Below are 24,702 nucleotides of genomic sequence, written 5' to 3'. Positions count from 1 at the left end.
ATTTTGTTCAAAATGAAGTCTTTCACTTACCATAATTTTTCAAGTTTGTGAAACTTTTTTTTAAAACTAAAACCCAACACTACTTTGAGCAAGGCCCTCGAGGTCTCTAAATCAGCTAACCTTCACAGGTTTACACCAACAAGACTTAGCATGCCACAAACATTAAGGCCTAAACGATTACCGGTCTCATTCAGAGCAAACGTAGCCGACATGTCGACAACGACGGGGAAAACTGCAATTACGCTAGTGCTATACCACACTATCTACTCTCCCTAGCTCCTTAGAAACCTTTTTGACCTTTCCCGATCTCCGTACATATCCTGTGCTTTCAGTAGTATGTGCCCATACTACCTTCCACACCTATTCGTACGTGTCCCAAGAATTTCCTCAAAGTCCCTAAGTCACTATACTAGACCACTATCAATCTCAGATACATGTGCCACCTAAGGCACACACTACCACCCATCCTAGTCTCTCTCTCTCTCTCTCTCTCTAGGATTCTTCTCACGCATGAGCACACACTATAATGCTTTTCTAGGAACCCTACCACTGCCAGGTGTATCAACAAACCCATAAGTAGGGGTGAACAGCGGAACCGGATACCTACTTTCGGAACTGGGACCGCCTCAAAACCGCTGGTTCTGGTTCCTAAAGTTTTGGAACCGCCTCAAGCAGTTCCGATTCTGGTTCTCATTTTTTCGGAGCCACTAATTGTCAGGTACCCATCGGAACTAGTTATATGTATATATATATATATATATATATATATATATATATATATGACATGAATATCTTTATTTTGTGTATTCTGACTTTAGTATATTAACCTTGCAAATGCTATTAAATGTTTTATTTTATGGTAAAAATAATTTATCTTGAGAAAACAATCTTAATTATTTATTATTTGTCAATATTTTTGTCAAAATGAAGCTACTACAATCCAAAACATTTGTCTTCCAACTTGTATATGATTTGTATATGATGTCGATGTAAATGGCTTATAATATATTTAGAACTTTTATAGTAATAAATTAGACAATTTGTATATTGGAGATGGAATTAGAATAAGTAAATGAGTAAATCTTATTTAAATCCCCCCGCATCCCTCGCGGGGAGGAATGAAAAGGCAATCCCCACTTTATGAAATGGAACCCTTATATAGTAAAAAAAAGGGAAAATGACCTACCATTGTAATCATTTTTATCGTTTTGTTCACATTTAGGTAACTTTTTTATTTTTGTACACAATTGACCATTTAATTTGTTATATGTGTTCACATATTGCCATTGTCACCGGCTATAACATTTGACAATGGTAATATGTGAACAAATTAACAAGTTAAATGTTTAAATGTATACAAAATAAGAAAGTTGTCTAAATTTGAACAAAACGAAAAGTTAATTACCCTGATAACTCATTTTTCCCACTTTTAATAGTGATTTTATTTTTTGTATTTGCTTGTATTATTTTTTTTCAAACGTTATTTTTGAAAATATCTATTATTTCCTAAATACTAATTAAATATTGTTCAATTTTAAACTTTAATTTTTAATTAATAAATATGTTTTTGTTTTGTGAAATATTTTATATATTTTTTTCTTTTGTTTTTAAGCATATATAATATTTTTAAAAGTAAATAACATCTAACAATAAAATTAAATAAATTAAATATGTAACAATAAGTATGGAGGGTCTTTAAAAAAAATAAAAACAAAATATTACTTAGCAAATAAAAAAACATAAAAAAATCTAAATAATGTAAATGTTTTAAAATTATTCCAACTTTTTAATAGTTTTTAGATAGAAGTTTATAAAATTTTATTTTTTTAAATAAAACGTTTTAAACTACTATTTAACGAAAGTATTTTAAAATGTTATAAAAAAATATTAAATTGTCATATAAAATCTGTGAAACACTTTTAAAATGTTGTAAAAGAAAGTTTAGAAATAAATGTATGAAAGTTATAAAAAAATTATATGAATTTGTAAAAAAAAACAAGTTAAAAACTTGTAAGAAAAATTTAAAACATTTATAAAATATATGGTTTAAAAGCACATGTATTAAAATTATATAAAAGTATAAAAAAATATAAAAAAAAATTATAAGCAAAGTTTAAAATATTGTATTAGAAAAACCTACTGGAAAAAAATATCATAAAAGTGTTGTAGAAAATTATAAAAGTTTTAAGAAATTTGTAAAAAAATAATTGTTCTTATTTAGACAACTTTCTATTTTATACACATTTGACCATTTAACTTGTTAAATGCGTTCACATATTACCATTGTGACTTGCTATAGCATGTGACAATGGTAATATGTGAACACATTTAACAAGTTAAATAATCAAATGTGTACAAAAAAATGAAGTTACCTTAACGTGAACAAGACAAAAAGGTAATTACCCTCGCAGGTTATTTTCCCAAAAAAAAAACAACCGATGGCTACACTTTTGTGGGTGGGTTCATAAATGGACCAACTTTTAGTTAGTCTAGTCTAAAAAATGGCGGTTTAAACATTTTTAATTCAAAAATTTTTAAGTTTTTCTTTTTGTTTTTATTGGTTGAGTGGGTACCTGGAATTGGAACCGGAACCGGCGGTTTCAGTTTCGGTTTAAAAATATGAGAACCGATACGATCGGTTCTGGTTCCGGTTCCAACAATTTAAGAATCGTTGGTTCTGGTGTCTTCAAATTTAGTCGGGTACCTGCTTATGCCCAGCTAACTATTTTATGAATACCATTACATGCAACAAGGATTAAACAAATTTTCAACTGAAAGATCATGCGCTACAACGGTTTGACTCAGACAAGAGTTGCGCAATAGGCCAAATCAGACATTCTAAAACTATTTAATCCTTATGGCATGCAACTTAATGTATTCGCTTAATAGCTAAATAACATCAATATAAATTTTACATTGCACGAAGCAAGCAACATTCAAGCAGAAAAGCAAAAGGCAAAGAGGCATCATAAGGATCAGACAATTATAACACGTAATTTCTGAGGATCCTTAGCCTACACACTATCCTGCATCTCTAACAGCTCATATATCACACATAAAAAGCATCTCCTAAGCAGACAGTCTAGCATGCAACCCTGAGTAGATTCGTAGCCTAACTTATAACATGTACAACATACACACCATATAAAGTAAGTATGTATATTTTGGGAAATCACTTTTCGAGCTCCGACTGACAATACACATCACATCTTCTCCTTTCTTCTGTTGAAATGAATATTCTCCAAAAAGGTTTAGCAAAACTCTCAGCTCCATAGTTTGAGTTTGGAATCCCACGAGTGTTCATCCAAATCCCTCAAACCAGGGTTCTGATACCAACTTGTAACATCCAAAAAATCAGGGCTATTTTTTTCACTTTTAAAATAATATAACATCCATTTTTAGTAAAGTTACAACCATTATCCCGAAATCAAAGTTAATACGAAGATAATGCGGAATCTCAAATCATAAATCTGTTGATGTGTGTGTACAGTCCTGCCTTCGCAATCCGATAAGTACCTGCAAAATATTTAATCCACAACTGTAAGCACAAAATATTTAATCCCCCAACTACCACATACATCACATCACAATAATCAGCTAAGGGTTATCAACAAACTTTGGAGACTACCAGCGGCCCCAATGGGCTAACAACACGCCCTGTCGATTAACAACACACCTTACGGATTAACTGCAACCATGGGGACTATCAGCAGTCCCAGGACTTACAACAGTCCAGGAGTTATTAGCAACTCATTTCACATATAACAAAAATCAACAAATAAGACCCAGTTGGTCGACATGCATGCTACCACACATGCAAGCATAGTGAGAAGAATCACCTCACACATAGTAGCTAAATCAAGACAGTTCTCACACGGTGAGGACTGGTACTACGAAACACCTAACAATAATGAAAAGTACCCACTCAGTCTACACACTAAATACTCTAAATTGACCAAAATTCAACTATGGTCAAAAGTCAACTTGACAAGTAGAGATGGCAAAAAAACTCGTACCCGATGGGTACCCGAAACCCTAACCCGAATTGACCGGGTAAATCCCCGAGTTAACCGGGGACGGGGACGGGTATGGGTATTACCCGAATGCAAAAAGCGGGGATGAGGATGGTTCTATCTTGTGGGTACCCATACCCGTACCCGAAACCGGCCCCGATGTGTACACGATATATATATATATATATATATATATATATATATATATATATATATATATAATATTATTTATGTTCTTATTTTGAATAATGCATAAGCAAATGTTCATTAGACAAAGTAAGGTTTTTTAACAATTAAATGTATAGTTATGAGAAGACTTTTTATGTCTTTTTCTTTTTGCAAAAAACGATTTAATTTGTAAACTGGAATGTTATTGTTCGTGTTTGAAGATATTCAATGATTATAGTGCTTTATATTAATTTTGTTAGTTTTTGTTTTGTTGGTTAATATATAATTATGAGTTATTTTTCATAAAAGTTCAAAACTTTGTAACGGGGAAAAATCCCCGATTACCCATTGGGGATCCCCGTTACCCGTTGGGGATGGGGATGTGGATAGATTTTTAATCCCCGATGGGGATGGGGTCGGATATGGGAATGGGGATGGGTATTCGGGTATGGGGATAGGGAACACGAAACCCGGTATACCCGCACCCATTGTCATCCCTATTGACAAGCCTCCACGTCGTGGCCACCCATAGGCCACGTCGTAGGCACTCCAAGACAAAACGGTAGGCCAACAGTCTAATCCCATATTGTGGACACCATTGGCCATGTCGTGGCATCGTCCAAATGAAAAGGTCACGGAAACACCAATCACCACGTCGTGGCAACCGGTTTATACGCCGTAGCATGGGGAAACATCAACTTAATGGATTAAGCTATTATACCTCAATTCCAACAACTCTAACACTTAGATATGGATCCACTCAAGGTCTTGATGGATAAAGTTTCCAACTTTATCCATTAGGACATGCTTTTAAGTAAATATCTCAAATTTAAAGTTCTTTATTACAACACCAAGGCATGGGTTTGTTGGAATAGTGTCCAAGGTCATTAACTATTGGTCATATTTCTAATAATAGCAGGGTCCTTTTGGGTTGCCCTCAAGACCCAAATTGAGTAGAATAAATAAAGGAGAAATTAGTTTATTAATTATTAGATTAATAATTAATTAGAAACTAATTGGAAATATATTTTGGGAATTAATTAACAGTTTAATTAATTAAATGGTTGAATGTTCATTAATCGATAGTTGGTTAATCAGGAATGTTCCAGAACCTTATGGAATTAGGGTTGGATGAAAATCACTCCATCCCACATGGGAAAGGAGTGAAATTTCGTGGTTAGGCCTCCATCCCACATGGGAAGGAGTACTAAACCTAAGGAGGCATCCAAGGCTATAAATAGGGCCTTAGGGATTTCATTCCTCCTTGCACCTTGGCTTGAAGTTTCGCCAACCCTTCTTCCTCCCCCTCTTAGGGACGATTTCTAACCCCTTTGGGTTTGTGAAATTGACCCTTCTCCTAGTTATTTTATTCCACTCTTTGGTGTCATTGGGTGTGATACCATTAGAGGGATTCTGGTTTGGATCCTTTCATCCAAGCAACTTCATGGAGGTTCAAGATCTCAAGCATGGAGATCAAGGGCTACATAAAAGGTATGTTTTCTTACTTATGTTTTAGTTTTCTAGGGTTGATGTAATTAGCATGAAGCTATAGATCCATAGGATGTATGTACACTTATGTATATCGTTGTTTTGATTTTTCTGCTGCCTAGTTTTAGAGTGTATTTGATGCATAGACAACCCAACAGGGTTCACTTAATAATCCATGCAAACCAACTTTCCAACCAACCCCAAGGTCTAGAAGCTAACAAATGCACTCAAAGGTTCCGGAGTTCACTCAAACTCCAAGCGCAAGAAGATTTGGGGCTAAAAACTCATAAAATGACCTAGAACTAGATCTAAAGAGCTAATGATCAAGGCAGATACTTTATACCTCCAATGATCTAGAAATGAGATGTAGATGACAAATCTAAGCTGGAACCACACTCACAAGCAACACCAAAAGCTCATTCTTCCTTCAACCTTCACAAAAATGAAGTTCAAGCTCTCAAAACACAAAAGGAGGCTAGGGTTTGGATGTGGTTTCGTTTGTAGAGGGTGGAAGCTTCCAAATGAGGCAACCCTAGGAGTTAATGTCCTTAAATAGGGAACCAACCCCGAGATTAGGGTTTTAGGCCCAAACGACTACCACGCCATGGCTAATCGTGGATTGATGCTTTTCATTAACTGAGTGCTACGTTGTGGCACTCTAATGACATGCCGTGGCCAGACCAACTTAAAACAAAATAAATAATTTAAGATTTGGAAATTAATACCTGGAACAAGGATGTTAAAATTCCAACTTTTAAAAGGATTAACTTAAGATAAGAATTCCTGCAGTCTGGATGTTACAAGAGGTCGATGGATGATAAAAGAAGAACAAGGGAAAGTAAGGGAATATGGGGGTTCTTATTTCAGTCAACTATGTTTTTGAACTTACTGACTACGAGATACAAGGACCGAGTAAAAGGCTTTAACATGTGTATCAAACGCTCTAAACCGAACCGAGTCAGAGGTAGCCTCTTAGGCTTCAGGGAGTGGGCCTCACTACGAAGGTCGTCACCGGCCGCCAATGGCGCTGAACACTGCCCCTGGCTTGCGCCAATGGGGTCGCCAACCATGGATTTCCAGTACCATAGCGAGAAGAGGGAGAAATAGATTTTATGGTTGTTGGCCCATGGATTTCGTAATCCTCCTTCTTCCCTTGTCTTACGTTCCCTCTGTTCCCCTTTCTCTCCTCCTAGTTTTTTTTTTCTTTTTCTATTTTCAATGTGGTTTTAGCACAAGAAGATCCGAAATTTTTCGTTTCCTAGTAAGTTATTTCATCATTGATCTATTTTCCTCCTTTAAATTCATTTGAGTAGTTGTTATGTATGTATTAATTTCAACTTCTTGCTTTATGTTCATAAAGTAAAATCTCTATACGGTACTATTATTTTTTTCTTTAAATTCAATGGTAAAAAGTTTTTTGTATTGTCCTTTTGCTGCTTTTTTCTCTAATTTCAGTTAATTTTGATTTTGAAATCTATCTGATATATCTCAACTTGTAATGAAGATTACTTGATTATATTCATGTTTAGCTATGTTATATATGCATGATTTTACATGCATGCCTTTTCTTTTATGAATGCCAATTTTTTGGGGGAAATTTAGTACAGAAGTTGGATTTCTTGAAGAAATTTATACTTCTCCTTTTGTGATGAGAGTTTGGTTGGATGTGTGGAAGGAACTTCACAACAACGAAGATAAAATCTAAAGACTCCTTGTGGTCACTGTATTTTGACCATATTACATTTTGCTTTAAATAGGGCGATTATTGATTTGGTTGGGTTTATCAGGGGCTTTTAAAAAGTTATATTTGTATTACAACACCAGATTACCAATTACAATGCATTCTTTTAGGATTAGCAGTTCATAATGTTCTTGATCAATTATAGGACTGTTGACTACATGATAGTGAGATGTTCTATAACCTTTTTGGTTTTAAAATATCTTATCTTCAATTAACTTAATGAGGAAACTAAGTTTGTTGGAAAATGATTATGGTGACATATTTCTTGTTCTTGGACTTTTTACTGGTTTTGGTTTATATATTCACTTTAATCAGCTCATTGAGTAATCTTCAGGCGAATTCCTATAATTTTTGTGTGAGAAAGATAGCTAGTTTCTTGATTAATACTAAAATGTTTGTGTTTTGTAAAAATATAATTTATTTAAGTTTGAAAAAAATCAAAAAAAAAATCTAATGTGTTAGGAGTGCTACCATTCCTTATGAAATGCTAAGGAAAAGATGCTAGTGAGGTGACAAAAAAAATGACGTGACAGCGTGCTACCATTCCCTTTAGCCTTATTGGACTCAGTAAAAGGGATATCAAACACCCCTTGCTTTGTATTTTGTACTTTGTACTTTGCAGGACATTTAAAGCCACAACTTCTATATCAACATCTTTACATTTTTGAAACTTGTGAATCAAGAGCAAATAAAGAAAACTCAATACTCCTTATTCTAATTAAGATATTAAATCACTAACACCCTCTTATCTATACCCATGTATAAGAAATAAATATGTCCATATTTATAGGGTTAGCGGTTTGCGAAACATATGACTATAGACAAAAGTGACAAAATAGTGTGAAAATAGACATAGAGGAGTTACATGCTGTTTGTTTTTTCTGAGGAAAAATGTATGCAGTTTGCGGACCATATCTGCAGACCTCTATAGTAGAAGAGGTAGACCAAATGTTTGCAGTCTAAAAGAAGAAGACTGCTTATTTTTTAACATCTGCAGACTGCTAGAATAAACTAAAATGTAATTAAACCGATTTTAAAAAAAAAACTTAAAAGAGTTTTTCAGTAACTTTATGACTTTATTATAGATAATTAACAAATGTAGATCGACTTTTATGTATTATTGTATAAAAAATGAAAATAAAATGGTACGAATTAACGTATATATTTGATAAAATCCAACAAACTTTAGTCGCAAAAATATATACCTAAACATTGTAATTAAGGATAAAAGAATTTAACACGTAAAAGAGATGGAAATAAACTTTAATTTTAAATGAAAATTTCAAAATTTTCATTTTACCTTTTCAATTAAATCAATTAAAAACTGGCTATAAATATTTATCACAAGAAATAAATGATATTGCATTAAATAATATTTTATAAAATTTGGCACAAAAAATATAAGACAATATTACGTTTTTTTCATATCTATATAAACAGCTCTAACGACCATTATTGCAATTAATTTTTTATTTGTAAATTTGTCATAAAAGTCATGATTGTGTCGTCGAACATTTTTTCCTTAAGTATTGTAACTTCTTCTTTCAAATTGTTTATCATAGATAAAGTTAGAATAAATCTAAGTTTTTTTTAAAAAAAAAAAAACTAAGATATATGTATTTTTTAGGCTAGAAGATGTCCACATCTGCCCCAAGAAGAGCACACATAAACTTTTTTAGGTCTGCACTCTTCAGAAAAACAAACAGTCTGCGAAGCTTAATGTCTGCACGACACAGACAGAAGAGGTCAATAAGATCTGCAGACGAAAAAACAAACAACACCTTAGGTGTTGTTTGTTTTTTGTCTCCAGATCTTCTTTTTGTCCTCTTCTGTCTGCGCGACGTAGACCACGTGCAGACATTAGACTTTGCAGACTATTTTTTTTAAGACTGCAGACCTAAAAAGGTCTGCGCATCCTCTTCTTGGTGCAGATGTGGACCAGAGTCTTCAAACCTCTTCAAACATCTTTTAGTATAAAAAAACACATATGTCTTTGTTTTTTTTTTTTAACTTGGATTTATTACAACCTTTTCTATTATAAACAATTTTTAATAAAAAAATACAATACTAAAAGAAAAAAGGTTCGATAACACAATAATGACAAATTTATAAATAAAGATTTAATTACAATAAAGTCATTGAAACTGTTTATATAGACATGAAAAAAAAATCTTAATATTGCCTTATATTTTATACTTTGTGTCAAATTTTATAAAACATTATTTAGTGCAATATCATTCATTTTTGGGAAAAATATTTATGCCCATTTTTTAATTGATTTAATTGAAAAAATAAAATAAAAATTTTGAAATTTTTTATTTAAATTCAAAGTTTATTTCCATCCAATTCATATCATTTTATTTTCACTTTTATACAATAATACATAAAAGTTGATCTACATTTGTTAAATATCTATGATAATTATTGAAAAACTCATTTAAGGTTTTTTTTTTTTTTTTTTAAATAAGCTTAAATAAATTTTAGTTTATTCTAACAGTCTACAGATGTTAAAAAACAAACAATCTTCTTCTTTCAGATTGCAGATGTTTGGTCAATCTTTTCTATTGCAGATGTTTGCAGATGTGGTCCGCAGACTGCAGACATTTTGCCTCAGAAAAAACAAACAACACCTTAGACTAGGTTTGAAGACATGACCTAAATACGAGTATCTGTTTTTAAAATCATAATAGTAGAGTAGTATAAGTCCTTGTTTCTCTCTTTTTGATGGTGTCTTTCGTTCAATGTGTAGCATGTATTTTGATTTTTTTTAATGTATTTGTTTTCCATGTATCTGTCTTATTGCTTACATCAGCTTACTCCTTTCTTTTTTCTAGCACCACCACGGGATGAAATTAGACTACCTACATCTTATCCATTCATATGAGATTCTAGTTTGAATCGTTGATGTATCCATTCACATGGAAAAATTAAATATCCAAAAATACCCCAAAACCACCAATTATAAGTGTTTGATTAGATAACCTAAAAATTAAAAGTTGTTAACTGAAAAAAAGAAACCATAAATAGAAAAAACCGATATTGATATTGATCGTCTAGTTAACGAAAAGAAACCAGGTTTCTTCCCTAATAAATGAAAATAATTTTGCCACATGTCACTCTCTCATTAACTTGGACATATGTCATTTTTTGGTATTTTTGATTAAATGTTTTTTCCATTTGTCATATTCTTATTATTATTTTTTTTATATTTTCTTAATTATCACATCATATTTACACATCAATTAATAATTGTCTTAATTGAAAATAACTAATAAATTACAATATTAGTACTCATATAGTATTTAATATGCTTCTTTTTAAATTCAAATTTTAAATTTTTAATTTTAAATCTAAAATTTCAAATTTAAATAAACTTTTGTTTAAACTTTCATATTTAATTTTTTGTTTTATTAAACCCGTATAACGTACGGGTCTTACACCTAGTTCTTTAGTAAAAAACACATTTTCTTTTGGTTTACCGCTTCATAATCAATTTTACTAATTAAATTTTATATATAATTTGGTTAAATTTGGTATTGTTGGTAATTTTAGTAAAAAACACAATAACACAAGGTATTATCAATATATTTAGTGTGGTCAGAATTCTATTAGAGACAAACTGAGTTCATTTGGTTATATAAAGACAGAAGGTGCGGAGTGTACTCTCGGATAACCAATAAGGACTCAAGAACATTGGAACGTTTGGTCAGCGCCCCTTGGTGGTGTTCCAAGAGGCATCACCCCAGGTACTAGAGGCGGCACCTCGAGCGGGGTCCAAGGGGCAGAGCCCCTAGAGAATGTCATGTTTTCCTACCAAATGACTCAAAGTTTGCGTTCATTACAAAAGGCCATCGTTTCCCTACATAACCTTCGTCTTCTACATATAAAAACATATAAAAAGAAGACTTGAACGTTGCAAAAGAAGAATCACAAATTACTTATTATCTCTGCGTATTTGTCTCTCAAGAACACATTAACACAAGGTATTATGTGTGAGAGATTCTAATTAAGTGTGTAATCAAAATCGTTTTCTAGGATTATCCTTTGATTTGAATTCGTGTAACCCCGGACTTAGGGTCGAATTACAGATTTCGAAAAATGTTTATACACAATCCTGAAAATTATCCAAGTTTATTGTTATTCGAAATCCCTGCATCTAACATTTATTGGGATTTTTTCTTTGTGAATCCAAAGAATAATTGAACAAAATGGTAAGATTACAAAAATGTTCTCTTCAACACATGTGATGTATTAGCATCTTAATGATTGAGAGGCTAAATTATTACAGTTAAAACTTTATGGTTGAGATTAAAGCAATTATACCTTTAGATTAAACTTATAGATTAAGCAATAGTTAAATTAGTAATTACTTTAGTTATCCAGCTTGAATTTTTATTGTAAAATAAGCTACTTTAGACTTCAAAAATGATGTGAAATATATATGTTTTTTATGGAAAAGCCAACAGCTATATGAAAAGATATACACAAAACGTATCGTGTTGAAGTTATGAAATAATAGATAATAAGTTTAAAATTTTAATTTAAATAATTGAAACTATTGATATGAAAAATATAAACAAACTCAAAATCTTATGAACAAAAACCAATAATTTAGAATTTCAAAATAATCATAAAACCCCATTCAATAAGCAAAAAAGTAATCATACTTTAGTACCCAAAATAATAAAGTATATATATATATATATATATATATATATATATATATATATATATATATATATATATATATATATATATATATATATTATACCTTAATATGCATATTAGGTCAAATGCTGAATTTTAAGAGGTACAAACTCTTACTGCATTATGTACATTCATTTTATGCATTACAAAATCATATATCTTAATTGGGTCAACATCTGAAAAAGTCAAGAAAACTAATACCGGCTCCGATATATCCCCAATTTTTAGCAAGACTCATTCAAATAAAAAAACAATAAATACGGAAGGAAGAACAGGGATTTGTTACCTACGGATGATTTAGGTATTTAGTCATCACCATAAGCCATCGTCCCAACCATCACACCACACACCTCTGTCTCCATTGGTAATCTACTACCTCTGGCGAAAAACTTCAAGACCCAGTCACCGCTCCCCCTCTGAACCACGAACAAACACCAATATACAGGAACTCAGATCTGCTATTGCTTCACCGCCAACACCACCACCTTAGAAAACCCACCACCATTTGCCAAATATGCTATTAGTCTTAATTTTGTTTAACCTTCAAAAATTCGTTGGTTTCTCACCCCTGTCTTCTTTGTTCGAAACGCTAATCTACCCACAACCCACCACCATTTGCCAAATATGCCTCCTCAAAATGCTCTCCAGTTCGATGGCCATCAGCCACAACCAAAACCCTAGAACCCATCTCATGAAATCATTTCGAGTTTTCATTTGACATTGAAGACAAACCATTGAACCCGTAAGCATTTTCCATCGATTATTGATATTCTTTTATTTCAAAGAGATGTTGGTACTTCGATTTTGCAGGTTCGAAGATGATGCCTTCTCTTCGCCACTAGAAACGCTTTCCCCTGAATCGATGTCTATTTCCTAAGGTACAAGCGAAATTGTATCATTTTTATATTCAGCAGCACCGCCCTCACGCCCTACCCTGCTTTTCTTATTGATTCCTTGAACTTCACCCTTATTGATTGAGCCTTTCATTACGCGTATAGGAGACAAATGTTCTTTATTTTTTTCACCTTCTCGAGTTGTCAATATCATGAGCCCTACTTTTAGGTCAAAAAAAGTTGAAAATGTTTATGATATTTGGTATTTTTAAATTAGGATTTAAAGGCTACCTTTGATGTTGATCATATATACATAGATTTCGGCCTACCATGTGCTCGATGAAATGTTTAAGAGAAATAGTTCATGATTAAACTTGATGGGTTCTAATTTTTGTTTTTTGGTTGTAGATGGTGTCCGATTGCAAGAAAAAAGAAGGAAGATGGCGCTCCAGAAGTTCGATTGTAAGTAAAGTTTTTATTTTCTATTTTGGAGTGTATGAATGATCGGTTCTTCAAAAAAGCAGGAATTTGAATGGAATAAAGTTCTATGAAGTTATATAACAAGAATGACAACTAAGGCGCTATGTATCTTTATTTGATTAATTAGCCTCTACTTTTAGGTCCCGGTACTACAAAATCCCAAGTTTAGTTATTCACAAGATAGAAGTAAGCTAAATGGATCGGTAGCAAATTTTGAGTATTGATTCTATGAGTTGGTTATTGTAAGGATATTAGCAAATTGTGTTCATTTTTCCCATTTATTTGCAAGTGTGGGACTTGATTTGGAAAAATTTTCATTGTAACTTGCAGAATTTGATATAACTATTTGTTAGTATGTTTGATTATCAGGAAAGTAAATATACACTGGACAGAAGACAGTTAGCTATGTCAAGAGGAAGAATTTGTTAAGCTCTTATTGAGAAGAGCTTCACATTAAGTCCTACAGATGAGATTCCCATCCACAAAGGAGCCACCTACATGAATCAGTAAGCTAATAAACATCATTTAAGTTTTTTGGAGTGATAGTGAAGAAAAAGGTTGCTGGACAAAAATTTATATGATTTTGTGTTTGTGTTTTATAGGATGGACAATATGTTGATTCAGGTGACAATGCATATGAACGAGAAATCCCCACTTTATTCCAACATCTACATTAAACTTGCCTATGTTTTGTAAGTAAAGTATTCATTTTAATGGTGGTCAGGATTAGGTAGAATTGAAGGAAGAATAAACATGACATGTACCAGAGAAGACAATCAGAGATCCCAAAAATCCTAAGCATTGCTTGTGATTCCGTAAGTCTAACCATTATTCCCCGATTTTATCTTTTCCCAACATAATTTAAGCATATTCTAAGTTCTATTTTAATTAATAATATGTCAGGTGTGTAAGTTTGGGTATGTGTAAAAGGGTAGTTTCAAAAAGTTCAGATTGTTATTCCAACATTTGACCTGGAAAATAGAGTTGGTGACTATTGGTGTCATTGAGCAACTTTAGTGTAGCTTTGGTTTCATTTGTGAGGTTTCACTCTGTTTTTTCAAAGAGGACTTGGTATGCATAATTACATTATAATGCAAATAAGTTAATAAGCATTTTTATCTCTTACATTTGCAGAGTTTGGTTGAAAATTGAATGATTCTTATTTAATTGAAATGTAATAGAGTTCTAGGATCTTCTGAAATGTATATTAAAAAATATGATAAATATTAATATGAATCGCATCAAGTAGTTGACGAAATAATGATGCATATTCAAGTTAAATAAAAGAAATTTAACAATATAAAAGAAAGTTGTATTTATTTTTTATTTTTTATTTTAAAAAACTTCAATATTTGAAAATAATATATTTTTTACGATCAGATATTAGTAGTTTATGAAACTATTTAATTCACATGCTACTCATTCTATGGGTTTTTTTAAACGTCATCCTGATTGTTCTTAAGGTCTACAAGAAACCATGATTTTATTTTTCGCCGAATGGTTTCTATGCTAATGAAATAAACATTGTAACAAAAAAAGTAACCAACTAGGTATTTTCTAGAAACTGATGTTTTGTTAAATAAGTATATGAAACTATTTTTTTCACACTTATTAGTTGTACTTTGAAAGTAAAATGCTATAATAGTGTGTATGGAAAAACGTTATAGCATTGTACCTTTCAAGTACAATGTTTTAGTAAGGAAAAATATAAATATAAATGGAAAACATTATAGCATTGTGTTGTTAAAGTATGGTTCACTACAAACAATGATATTGTATTTTGAAAGATATTATGAACCATTTGGTGTTGTTTCGATAATACATTGAAATATTTTTTTTTTAAAGAATACTTTTGAAAGATATTATGAACCATAAGAGCGATGAATGCATTAAATGATACATTGTTCGTTGAAAAAAAACATGAATCGCTAAATTGAAACCAATGTTTAGTGATAATTTCCAATACATGATATCTTATTTTTAATATAACATGTTTCCTAAAACGAACTAATCTCTGAGTTGAAACTAATCACTGCTCACACAAAAGAAATTAATTGTCGAAATAAACTATTTGCACCCGTTGCTAGGCGCGGGTAAACGGCTAGTATATATATATATATATATATATATATATATATATATATATATATATATATATATATATATGGGAAAAGTGAATATACTCTTAAGGGTATATAAGGTTAGGTACCCAATGCTTAAAACTACGTAGTTTTGATTGGTGGTTTAATTTAATTGAAAAAAATAACAATTTCCTTAAACACTATTGTTTCCTTATTGAAAAAAAATAACAACTAAAAGTAAAAGTCGATCCCTATTGCTTCCATAATCGCCTATTACCTTTAGCCGGTTGTGAATTTTTTTCCCGTAGGTTGCCGTCATTCTTGCATCACAGGTTCGTGCTACTTCATTCATTATCTTTTTCTTTATTATAAAATTCAATTCATTGTTAATTAGTTATTGTTATCAATTTGAGTATTTAAGTTCTTGAATATAGTATTCTTAAATTCTCTCGCATGGTTCATCCAATGTATATATATATATTGCAAGTGTTTTTTTATTCTTTTATTAGTTACATAAATCATTATCAAAAGGATTTAGTCATAAATTATGTAATTTACACCCTTCTAAATCTTTAACCAATTGATATAAAAATTTTATATTTTTATTGTGATGACGGTATTTAACTATTTAATGTAAAATTTCAGATTCTTCAAAAACGATTACAAAGAAATCGAAATTCATAGGCAAAACAATTTATAGATAAAATTTGGTGTTAATTTTTTGGTGTATCATATTAGTCGAAAAATTTTGGTGTTAATTTTCTCGTTCAAATTCATAGGCAAAGCAATTCACAATTTACCATTGATTTCACTTTTAAGTATTAATTTTGCATATGTTTTCTAGTTCCGATTATTTATCAACGGAAATTTTTATTTCATATGTTCTATTATTATCCATGCTGTTTGATCAAATTTAGTATAATTTATTGCTTTTGATATAATGAAAATGTTAGACCATCTCTAAAAAGTTACTGGAATGGCATTAATAGGGTCAAGTTCTTATTGTCTTTTACGTGTGGTTTTGTGCAGGTTATGATGTTTGAAACAGAAGCATCTGATCAAGCTATAGAACCGTATATAAATGAAAATGTTGATACAAATGATTTTGTAGAAGCAACATATGAATCTGAAGAACTTAACGATTTCGGAGTGAACATTGAATTTGACGAAGATGATGTTAATGATGAAAGGATACTGGGAAAAGTTTTTGATACACCCGATGATGCCTATACATTTTATAATGATTATTCTTTTTTGCATGGCTTTGGAATACGTAGAGATGACACAGTTAAAAATCCTAAAACAAATGAGCCTTTTTGGAAGATATATGTATGCAACAAAGAAGGTTTCAAACGGATTGCTTCAAGTGAAAATGAGAAAAAACGTCGTAGAGATGTTAGAACAGGATGCCAAGCAAAACTTCGAATAACAAGACAGGAGGATGGGAAGTGGTTGGTGGACTCGTTTAATGACACACACAATCACGACTTGACCATGACACCTACGAAGGTGATGAAGCATCGATCTCATAGCAATTTCCATCGTTCAATAGAAGGTAAATCTCTTATGGTGCAATTTGGTCAAGCAGGGTTGAAACCTTCTCAAATTAAAAAGGCTGTTAATACAATGAAAACCTCAAATGTAGCTGATGTAACTTCAAAGCAATGTGCTGATGTCTTATCTGAGCATCGAAAACAACATAGAGGAAAGGAGTTCTATGGACTTATAAAACATTTTCAAGATAAAACGTTAGTTGACAGTGACCAATATTTTGCCGTGGATTTGTCTGATGATGGGTATCCTAGAAATATCTTTTGGGTTGATGGTAGATCAAGAGATGCCTATACAAAATTCAAAGATGTTGTTGTGTTTGATGTCACTTATATGACTAACAAATTCAAGATGCCTTTTGCTCCTTTTACTGGGGTGAATCATCATGGACAATCTATACTTTTTGGTGGAGCATTGCTTGAAAACGAAAAGGAAGAGACATTTGAATGGTTATTTGAACATTTCCTCAAATGTATGTTTGGCAAGTATCCGAAGACAATTATTACCGATCAAGACAAAGCTATGGGCAATGCAATAAAAAAAGTGTTTCCAAAGACTCGACATCGTTTTTGTTCATGGCATATCAGGAAGCATGAAACTGAGCACCTTCGATTGTATGTTTCCCGTTACAGTGATTTTCAAGAAACACACAGACAATGGGTAAATAGTGACAGCATTGAACAATTTGAAGCAATATGGGAAGATATGCGTATTAAGTATGAACTGGAAAGCAATTGTTGGATTAGTGACATGTATAACCAACGTATACATTGGGCTAAACCCTTCTTGAAGGATATTTTCTTTGCTGGTATGACCACAACCGGGCGGAGTGAAAGTATCAATTCATTTTTTGATGGTTTTGTTAACTCGAGGACCATGTTGAAGGAATTCGTTGTGCAATACGACAAGGCAATTGAGTCACGAAGGGCTGCCGAAGAAGATGAAGACTTCAAGACTATGAACTCGAGGCCGGTTCTTTCTTCAGTGCATCCAATCGAAGCAAAAGCAGGTCAATGTTATACTAGAAAGATGTTTGATACTTTCAAAAAAGAATGGACCGAAGCTATTACCAATTTGACTCATGAGACTCTAACAAAAACTACAGAAGAAAGCACATATAGAGTTGGGCAATTGGATGTTGATAAAAAATATTGGCGTATTGTTACCTTTCGTTCTTTAAATCAAGTCAGCGTCACATGTTCGTGTTGTATGTATGAGACAAATGGGATTTTATGCAAACATAGCTTATATGTGATGAAGAAGAAGCATGTTCAAGAACTGCCGAGTCACTATATTTTACCGCGATGGACCCTTGAAGCTAGGTACAAACTGGGTAGTGTTAGTATCGGACTCGGAGAAATAAATAATGAAAATGGAGTTAGTGCCTACACATTATTTTGTGTTCGTTCGAATTTTACTAAACTAATTGAACAAGCAAGGGACTCTCCTTCGGAGATACAAAAACTCAATACGATATTGATAAGTCTTTTAGATGATCAAGTCAATTGAAAAAAATCTATGCCTTTAGAGAATGCATCTCAAAGTTCTTGTATGGGAGTTTCGCAAGTAGATATGATGCCACAGTTATCTATCCGGGATCCTCTTGGTCCAACTACTACAAAAGGGCGTCCTAAACTTGCAAGCAGAATCAAGTCTTCTTTAGAAGCCCCTAAAAAACGAACATGCTCTTACTGTCAAGGATTGGGTCATTATGCTACTAGTTGTTCAAAAAGAAAGGTAATTATAATAATAATTTAATGATTAAAAAACGAACTCTAATGATTATATTAACAATTTTTTATTTTTTTCATATATCAGACAGATGAATCGTTGCAAGAGACATCATAATGAGATGTGTTGTTTCTGTGGGCAAAAGAAAAACTAGATACTTCATAACATTTTTTTTTGGTTAAGTGCACCTTTTTCATGTTTTAGACACAAACAATGTATGAGTAATCTGGAAATTATTGATGTTTCTTAACAATTTTAATGTTTTCCAATGAAATTTGTTGATTGTTTATGATTTGTGTTATTATTGATGCTTCTTAATTATGTCTTTTCTGATTTTCTCACCCACATGGACCTCAATCATTGGCTGTTTGGCATGTTTTTTATAAGAAACTGGAAATTCATGATAAATGGTATTGAGTTTATCAGTTTGGGAAACATAAATATTACATTGCTTATTGTCTTTTAACAAATCATCAACTGAAATTGGTTGCATTTCTTCTACTTCTTTCCTCAACTTCTCAAACAAAACAAATGATAAATAGCTCTCTCCAAAACCTGCATGAATTGTCTGGAAAAATAAATGAATAAAAATCAGTACTTTTTTTTTTCATAAAAATCGCAATGTTTAATATCTTAATAGAAGTATGTAACTATTGATTGGATCTGTAACAGTAGCTGAGTAGCATGATTAAAATATTAAGTTTGTGTCTCAATGGAGCATGTCCAATAACCAGAGGTACAACAAGAGGGCTATTTGGTAATTTACTACCTCCACCTGTTATGAAATAAAGAATTAGGACACTTGTATAAAATCAGTTTCACAACCAAGCATAATGAATTTGAAAATCAAAAGTGAAATTGAGTGTCAAGATTACCAGCACTGTGAACCAAATGGGCAAGCTCATGGTGTATAAAAACACGTTCCTGTTGTACGATTAAAAAACCAAATAATATAATTAGAAAAATACCAATTACAAGACAAAAATTAAAGTTAAACACATAAGAACAATCTTGCCTTGTTGGACGATTTTGCCCCATGTCCATGGCAGGGGACTACAATTGCTTAATTTATTGAGTTGATGAAGTTGAATTCATAGTTGATGTTACTGATCCTAACTTTCAACTATTACATGTGTTTGACTACATCAAACTCTAGTTTTAAAAAAGGAAATAAAAAAAAAGATGGAGAAAGAATCGATCAAGCATTTGTAGAGCAAAGAGGACCAAAAATAAATAAACTGTGTTGATGTGCTTCTCAAATACGACTTCACAGAGAAAAAAAAGAAATAACTTTTATCCACAAATGAGTTAACTGTGAAAAGTGAGAACAAAAGACTCCATTACTTTGTATTCATCTTAATTACTTTGTATTCATCTTAATAAAGGCTATATATAGCCTAATATGCATACATCATGTGGGAGAAAAAATAAAACAATAAAATACTATTCAAATCCTAAAGTTATGACGGCAACCTACGGGAAAAAAATTCACAATCGGCTAAAGGTAATAGGCGATTATGGAAGCAATAGGGATCGACTTTTAGTTGTTATTTTTTTTCAATAAGGAAACAATAGTGTTTAAGGAAATTGTTATTTTTTTCAATTAAATTAAACCACCAATCAAAACTACGTAGTTTTAAGCATTGGGTATCTAACCTTATATACCCTTAAGGGTATATTCACTTTTCCATATATATATATATATATATATATATATATATATATATATATATATATATATATATATATATATATATATATATATTCTCGTTGCTTGTGTAGTACAAAAAAGGGGGTTAAGAATTAAGACAATAAAATAGAAACAAAAAATGAGAGTACAATTAGCAAAATCACATGTACCACAACGGATAAAAGTAGTACAATGCATCTTTGATGAGTAGTACATATGTCAACGACTTCTTGTACTTTGACTCATAAATATGTATAAATAATCATATAAACCCATACCCACCCTATGAGAGAGAGATGCGAAACGGATGTTCAGAGAACTTAAAACGTCATTGAGTGCAGCGTTGATGAATCCCAATTTTTTAATCACGGTGTTTCGTCAACCCTGCACTCAATTATGTTTTGAGTTCTTTTCTGATGAGTATACTTTAAAGTTGATGGTAGGCCTCAGACTTCTACACATCTACACAGGTATTTTTATTGGTTTTAATGATAGTATTTAGTTTGGTTGTTTAAAAAAAACTCTATTTCTTAGGGTTACATTGTAGAAATCGAAAGAAACAAAGCGACACAGCAGAGGGCGGGCACCTTCTAATGGAGGAGATGAAAAATGATGAAGTATACTGCTAATCGGAGTTATGATGAGTCGGATATTGATCAACATTGTCAATTTGTTCAGGAATGTACATTTATCTTTATTTGTATGTTTTGTCTTTGAATTTCACCTACAAATTAGCACTGATTAAATAGATATTAGGATAATTGAATTACTTGTGGTGTTGTGCAATTTGAACTGCGGTTTTATAGTTAAAAACAAAAATACGGTTTAACAAAAGCAAGAAACACATGGTGTGATTCAATGAAATGATGAACCGCAAATTGCACAACAAAAGTTCTAAGACAATCAATAATAATTAATTTACTCTTTAGGTAACTCATGGTTTAGTTAATAAACTATTTTTAGATTCTCGTTATGTAATTTGAGTGGATTTCAACAGATAAAGTAGTATTGAATTCTACGTGATGTCTATTGTGACATTCAACGGATAGAATTTGTTCACGTATGTCAATAAGGGACTGATATGGCGCACACTATGGTATCCTTGATGACAGATTTATTTGGTTGAAATCCAGTCCAATGACGTACTAAGAACCCAAAAATAAAATATTGACATTTTTATTATATTAACCAATGTTCTAAACCGGCTCGATCAATCTGCATAGTTTGATGAACATTCATAATTTTAATTTCAACAATTACATTGGTATAAATTGAAATTTAAAAATTAGGTAACAACATAAAAAATGTTAAAAAATTAAATCGTTGTAAAACTCTTATAAAAAAAGGGTTGTAAAAATAATTTTAAAAAACGGTGTACAAAAGGTTCAATTTTCTTAATAAAAAGAGTAAATTTGTAAAAACTAATAATTTTGGGACAAATTTATATAAGATTTTTTTTTTGACGAAATTTACAACAAAATTTAAAAATCAGACTAAAACTGTAAAAATAAAAGTCGACTTGCAATCTACTATGGTACATGGAACACACAAAAACAATAATAAGACTTGAGGGAGTGGACTCGCCACCCTTCTCGCTAAACAAGTCGCTAAGATATCAAACGCCACCCTTTAAGATTCGCTAAGGAAGGTGTTAAGAATGGGTCGTCGAGCAGGTAGCGAGAGGAGAGATGAGAGAGAGAAAATATATTGGTGGATTCAGATTGGTTCATAGCTATTGTTTTTTTTTTCCTTCAAAATAAACCCTGTTAATTTAACACACCATCACTTTCTATGAAATGCTAAGACAAACATGCTAGCGAGTTGGCAGCAAAAAAAAACAATGATGTGGCAAAATGAAAAAAGATGTGGTGGTGTGCTAAGGGTGCTACCACTCCCTTCAGCCTAATGCATTACCATTTTAATTGGTCATTTGAAACAATAAGAATAGTTCGTTTCCAAAAATAATGTCAACTTTTTAGAAATCTCAAAGGCCTCAATTTAGGATTGGTCGTTAAGAGTTTCGAATAAGTTTACGTTGATCACACCTAAGACCATTCTTCAGAACAAAAAAAAATAGTGACTAAACTTTAGAATTACACAGGATAACGTTGGAAACCACGACATGCTTGGTCATGTGGTTTTATGCAATCGAAAAAAGACCTGATCATACTAAAATCTATCTATCTGAAGCAAAATCTATATTAGGATCTTAGGATCCCGACTAAGACTTAAGATCTTAAAAAGTTTTGATCCCGCTTCTTTAATTTTAATATAGTCAAGCCTTAAAATTTTGTCTATTCAACTTAAAATCAAAGCTTGCATGTTGCAAGAAGTTGCAAGAAATCTCTTAGAGCATCACCACTTCATCAATTCAAATTGAATTATGTAAAAGCACACTCAAAGTATTTCTTTTGTGATCTTATGCTTTAGTTGTACATGATCATTATGATCTTTTTTCTTTTTCTAATTAAGATGCTTTCTTCTGAATTGTTATAGTTTTTAACAAAAAAAAAGATCTAAGCTTAAAAAGTTAAAATTGATTTCACTTCAACTTCTTAATTAATATCTTTGTCTCAAGAGATCTAAAAACTTGATTTCTTCTTGGTCCCTTTCTCCCCACTTCCAATTCTCTCCGGTCCAGTCGGTCGCGATGTTGGCTCATGAAGTCGTTAAACGCTTCTTGGGGGTTGTAAGAGGCCTGGGCGGCCAAGGTAGGATTCTGGGTTAAGACTTTTTGAAAAAGTCGTAAACACTCATGTTTGAGTTCTCGGATCTGTAGATCCCTGTTCTCAAACTCGAGTAATCTTTGATACTCTTGCTGGGAGGGAGCTTGCCCCAGCGCGAGTTTGATGTCGGACCAATATTCTAAGTTATAATGTATATTGCCAAACATATTTGAATATAAGTTCATTTTGGTAAGATCTTCCGAACCAGATCAAATCTTGATCTAACTCATATTTAGATTCGTAAAACAATCTTAGTTAAGATATTGATCTTGACAACCTTAAACTTTCATTTTCTTGCCTGGTTGGTCCTTGAACCAATAAAAAAGATTTTTTTTGACACCACCAGTTGAAACGCTAGACACTGACCACCATATCATTATCGTACTTGCCATATTTTTTCTGGAACTCACACACGTTTCTAGTTGCAAGCTTTGTTTCTGGAACTCAAGAACAAACACTGAAATCAATTTTCATTTCTAGAACTAAAAAGGTCCAGAAATTGAACGTGGAACTGATTTTTGTGTACATGTGTGATTTTCGTTTCTAGAAATTGATTTGTATGCGTCATCCATACAAATCAATTTGTTTGTGTGTTTCATTAGTAGAATTCGATTTTTATGTGTGTATGTAAAATCAAATTTTGTTATTAAACTACAAAAAGACTACATTTCTAGGGACGAACACAATCAAGGAGTGTGTGTGTGTATTCAAGAGTGTGAGTGTGTTTTCTTGATTGTATTTATGTGTTCTAGAGTTTTGAAGAACAAACCCAAAAATATGGAGAGGTATTTGGGTTTTCTTTTTTTCTTTAATAAAAAAAAAGTTAAACAACATATAAAAAATATAAAACAAAATAAAAAGGACAAGTTTTTTACATAGTTTAAGGACAAATGCATAGAGGTTTCCAACGTTGTCTTCAACATGTGTAAATCTGTTAAACTACAAAGACCAACCACTTAATTTTGTCTAATTAAAATAAGTTTAAATTGGGTTCCCCTTTTGGTTAAGCAACATAGATAGTTGAACAAATTGTAATATGACAATGTTCTTTTCTAGCACGTGACACATACGAGTATGATATATATATATTTTTTAAAAAAAAGCATTGATTTTAATAACTCAGAAGCAAAATTATTATAACTAACATTTTCTATTAAATTTATAGATTAACAAAATATTTGCATATGTTATTTACTCTTTTCTATTAGAAAAAACAACTAGTACCAAAATGGGAGTACAATTAACAAAACATATGTACCACAAGAGATAAAGGTCAATGCATGAATAGTACATGTAAGGAGTTCTTATACTTTCCTTACACATATATTTTTATATATAAATAAACATATGAACCCATAAATTACAACACATGATACACATTTCATATTATGTTCAAACGACTTAAAACATAATTGAGTGTAGCGTTGATTAATCTCTGCTAGGAGTTTAATCAACACTGCACTCAATTATGTTTTGACTTCTTTTCTGATGAA

The 24,702-nt window shown here is 31.8% G+C and overlaps 1 protein-coding gene and 1 long non-coding RNA gene across 3 annotated transcripts; both read left to right on the top strand.

Annotated features, from left to right (window-relative positions):
• Nucleotides 1-12,365: 12,365 nt before the first annotated feature.
• LOC145136011 (uncharacterized) lies at nucleotides 12,366-14,531 on the top strand. 2 transcript variants are annotated; one of them, XR_013720172.1, is made up of 6 exons: nucleotides 12,366-12,995; nucleotides 13,359-13,412; nucleotides 13,784-13,936; nucleotides 14,033-14,054; nucleotides 14,155-14,245; nucleotides 14,334-14,531. It is a non-coding gene; the product is annotated as an uncharacterized LOC145136011 (long non-coding RNA). The 2 variants fall into 2 exon arrangements; XR_013720171.1 differs by having other exon boundaries at nucleotides 12,370-12,995; nucleotides 13,800-13,936.
• Nucleotides 14,532-16,543: 2,012 nt separating this feature from the next.
• LOC145138696 (protein FAR1-RELATED SEQUENCE 5-like) lies at nucleotides 16,544-19,016 on the top strand. Its single transcript, XM_079072736.1, has 2 exons — nucleotides 16,544-18,799; nucleotides 18,881-19,016. The coding sequence occupies exon 1, from the start codon at nucleotides 16,544-16,546 to the stop codon at nucleotides 18,569-18,571; it is 2,028 nt and encodes a 675-aa protein (XP_078928862.1). The 3' UTR covers nucleotides 18,572-18,799; nucleotides 18,881-19,016.
• Nucleotides 19,017-24,702: the final 5,686 nt, after the last annotated feature.

Source organism: Lactuca virosa, chromosome 9, assembly GCF_052849685.1.
Source record: "Lactuca virosa cultivar CGN04683 chromosome 9, Lactuca_virosa_CGN04683_v6, whole genome shotgun sequence".
Taxonomy (NCBI): Eukaryota; Viridiplantae; Streptophyta; class Magnoliopsida; order Asterales; family Asteraceae; genus Lactuca; species Lactuca virosa.
The sequence above is the reverse complement of the archived record's forward strand: the minus strand, read 5'-3'. Positions and strand labels throughout refer to the sequence as shown.

What these genes read in the sequence shown, in the direction of transcription:
- LOC145138696 (XM_079072736.1), top strand. Translation starts at nt 16,544, where the DNA reads ATGATGTTTGAAACAGAAGCATCTGATCAAGCTATAGAACCGTATATA.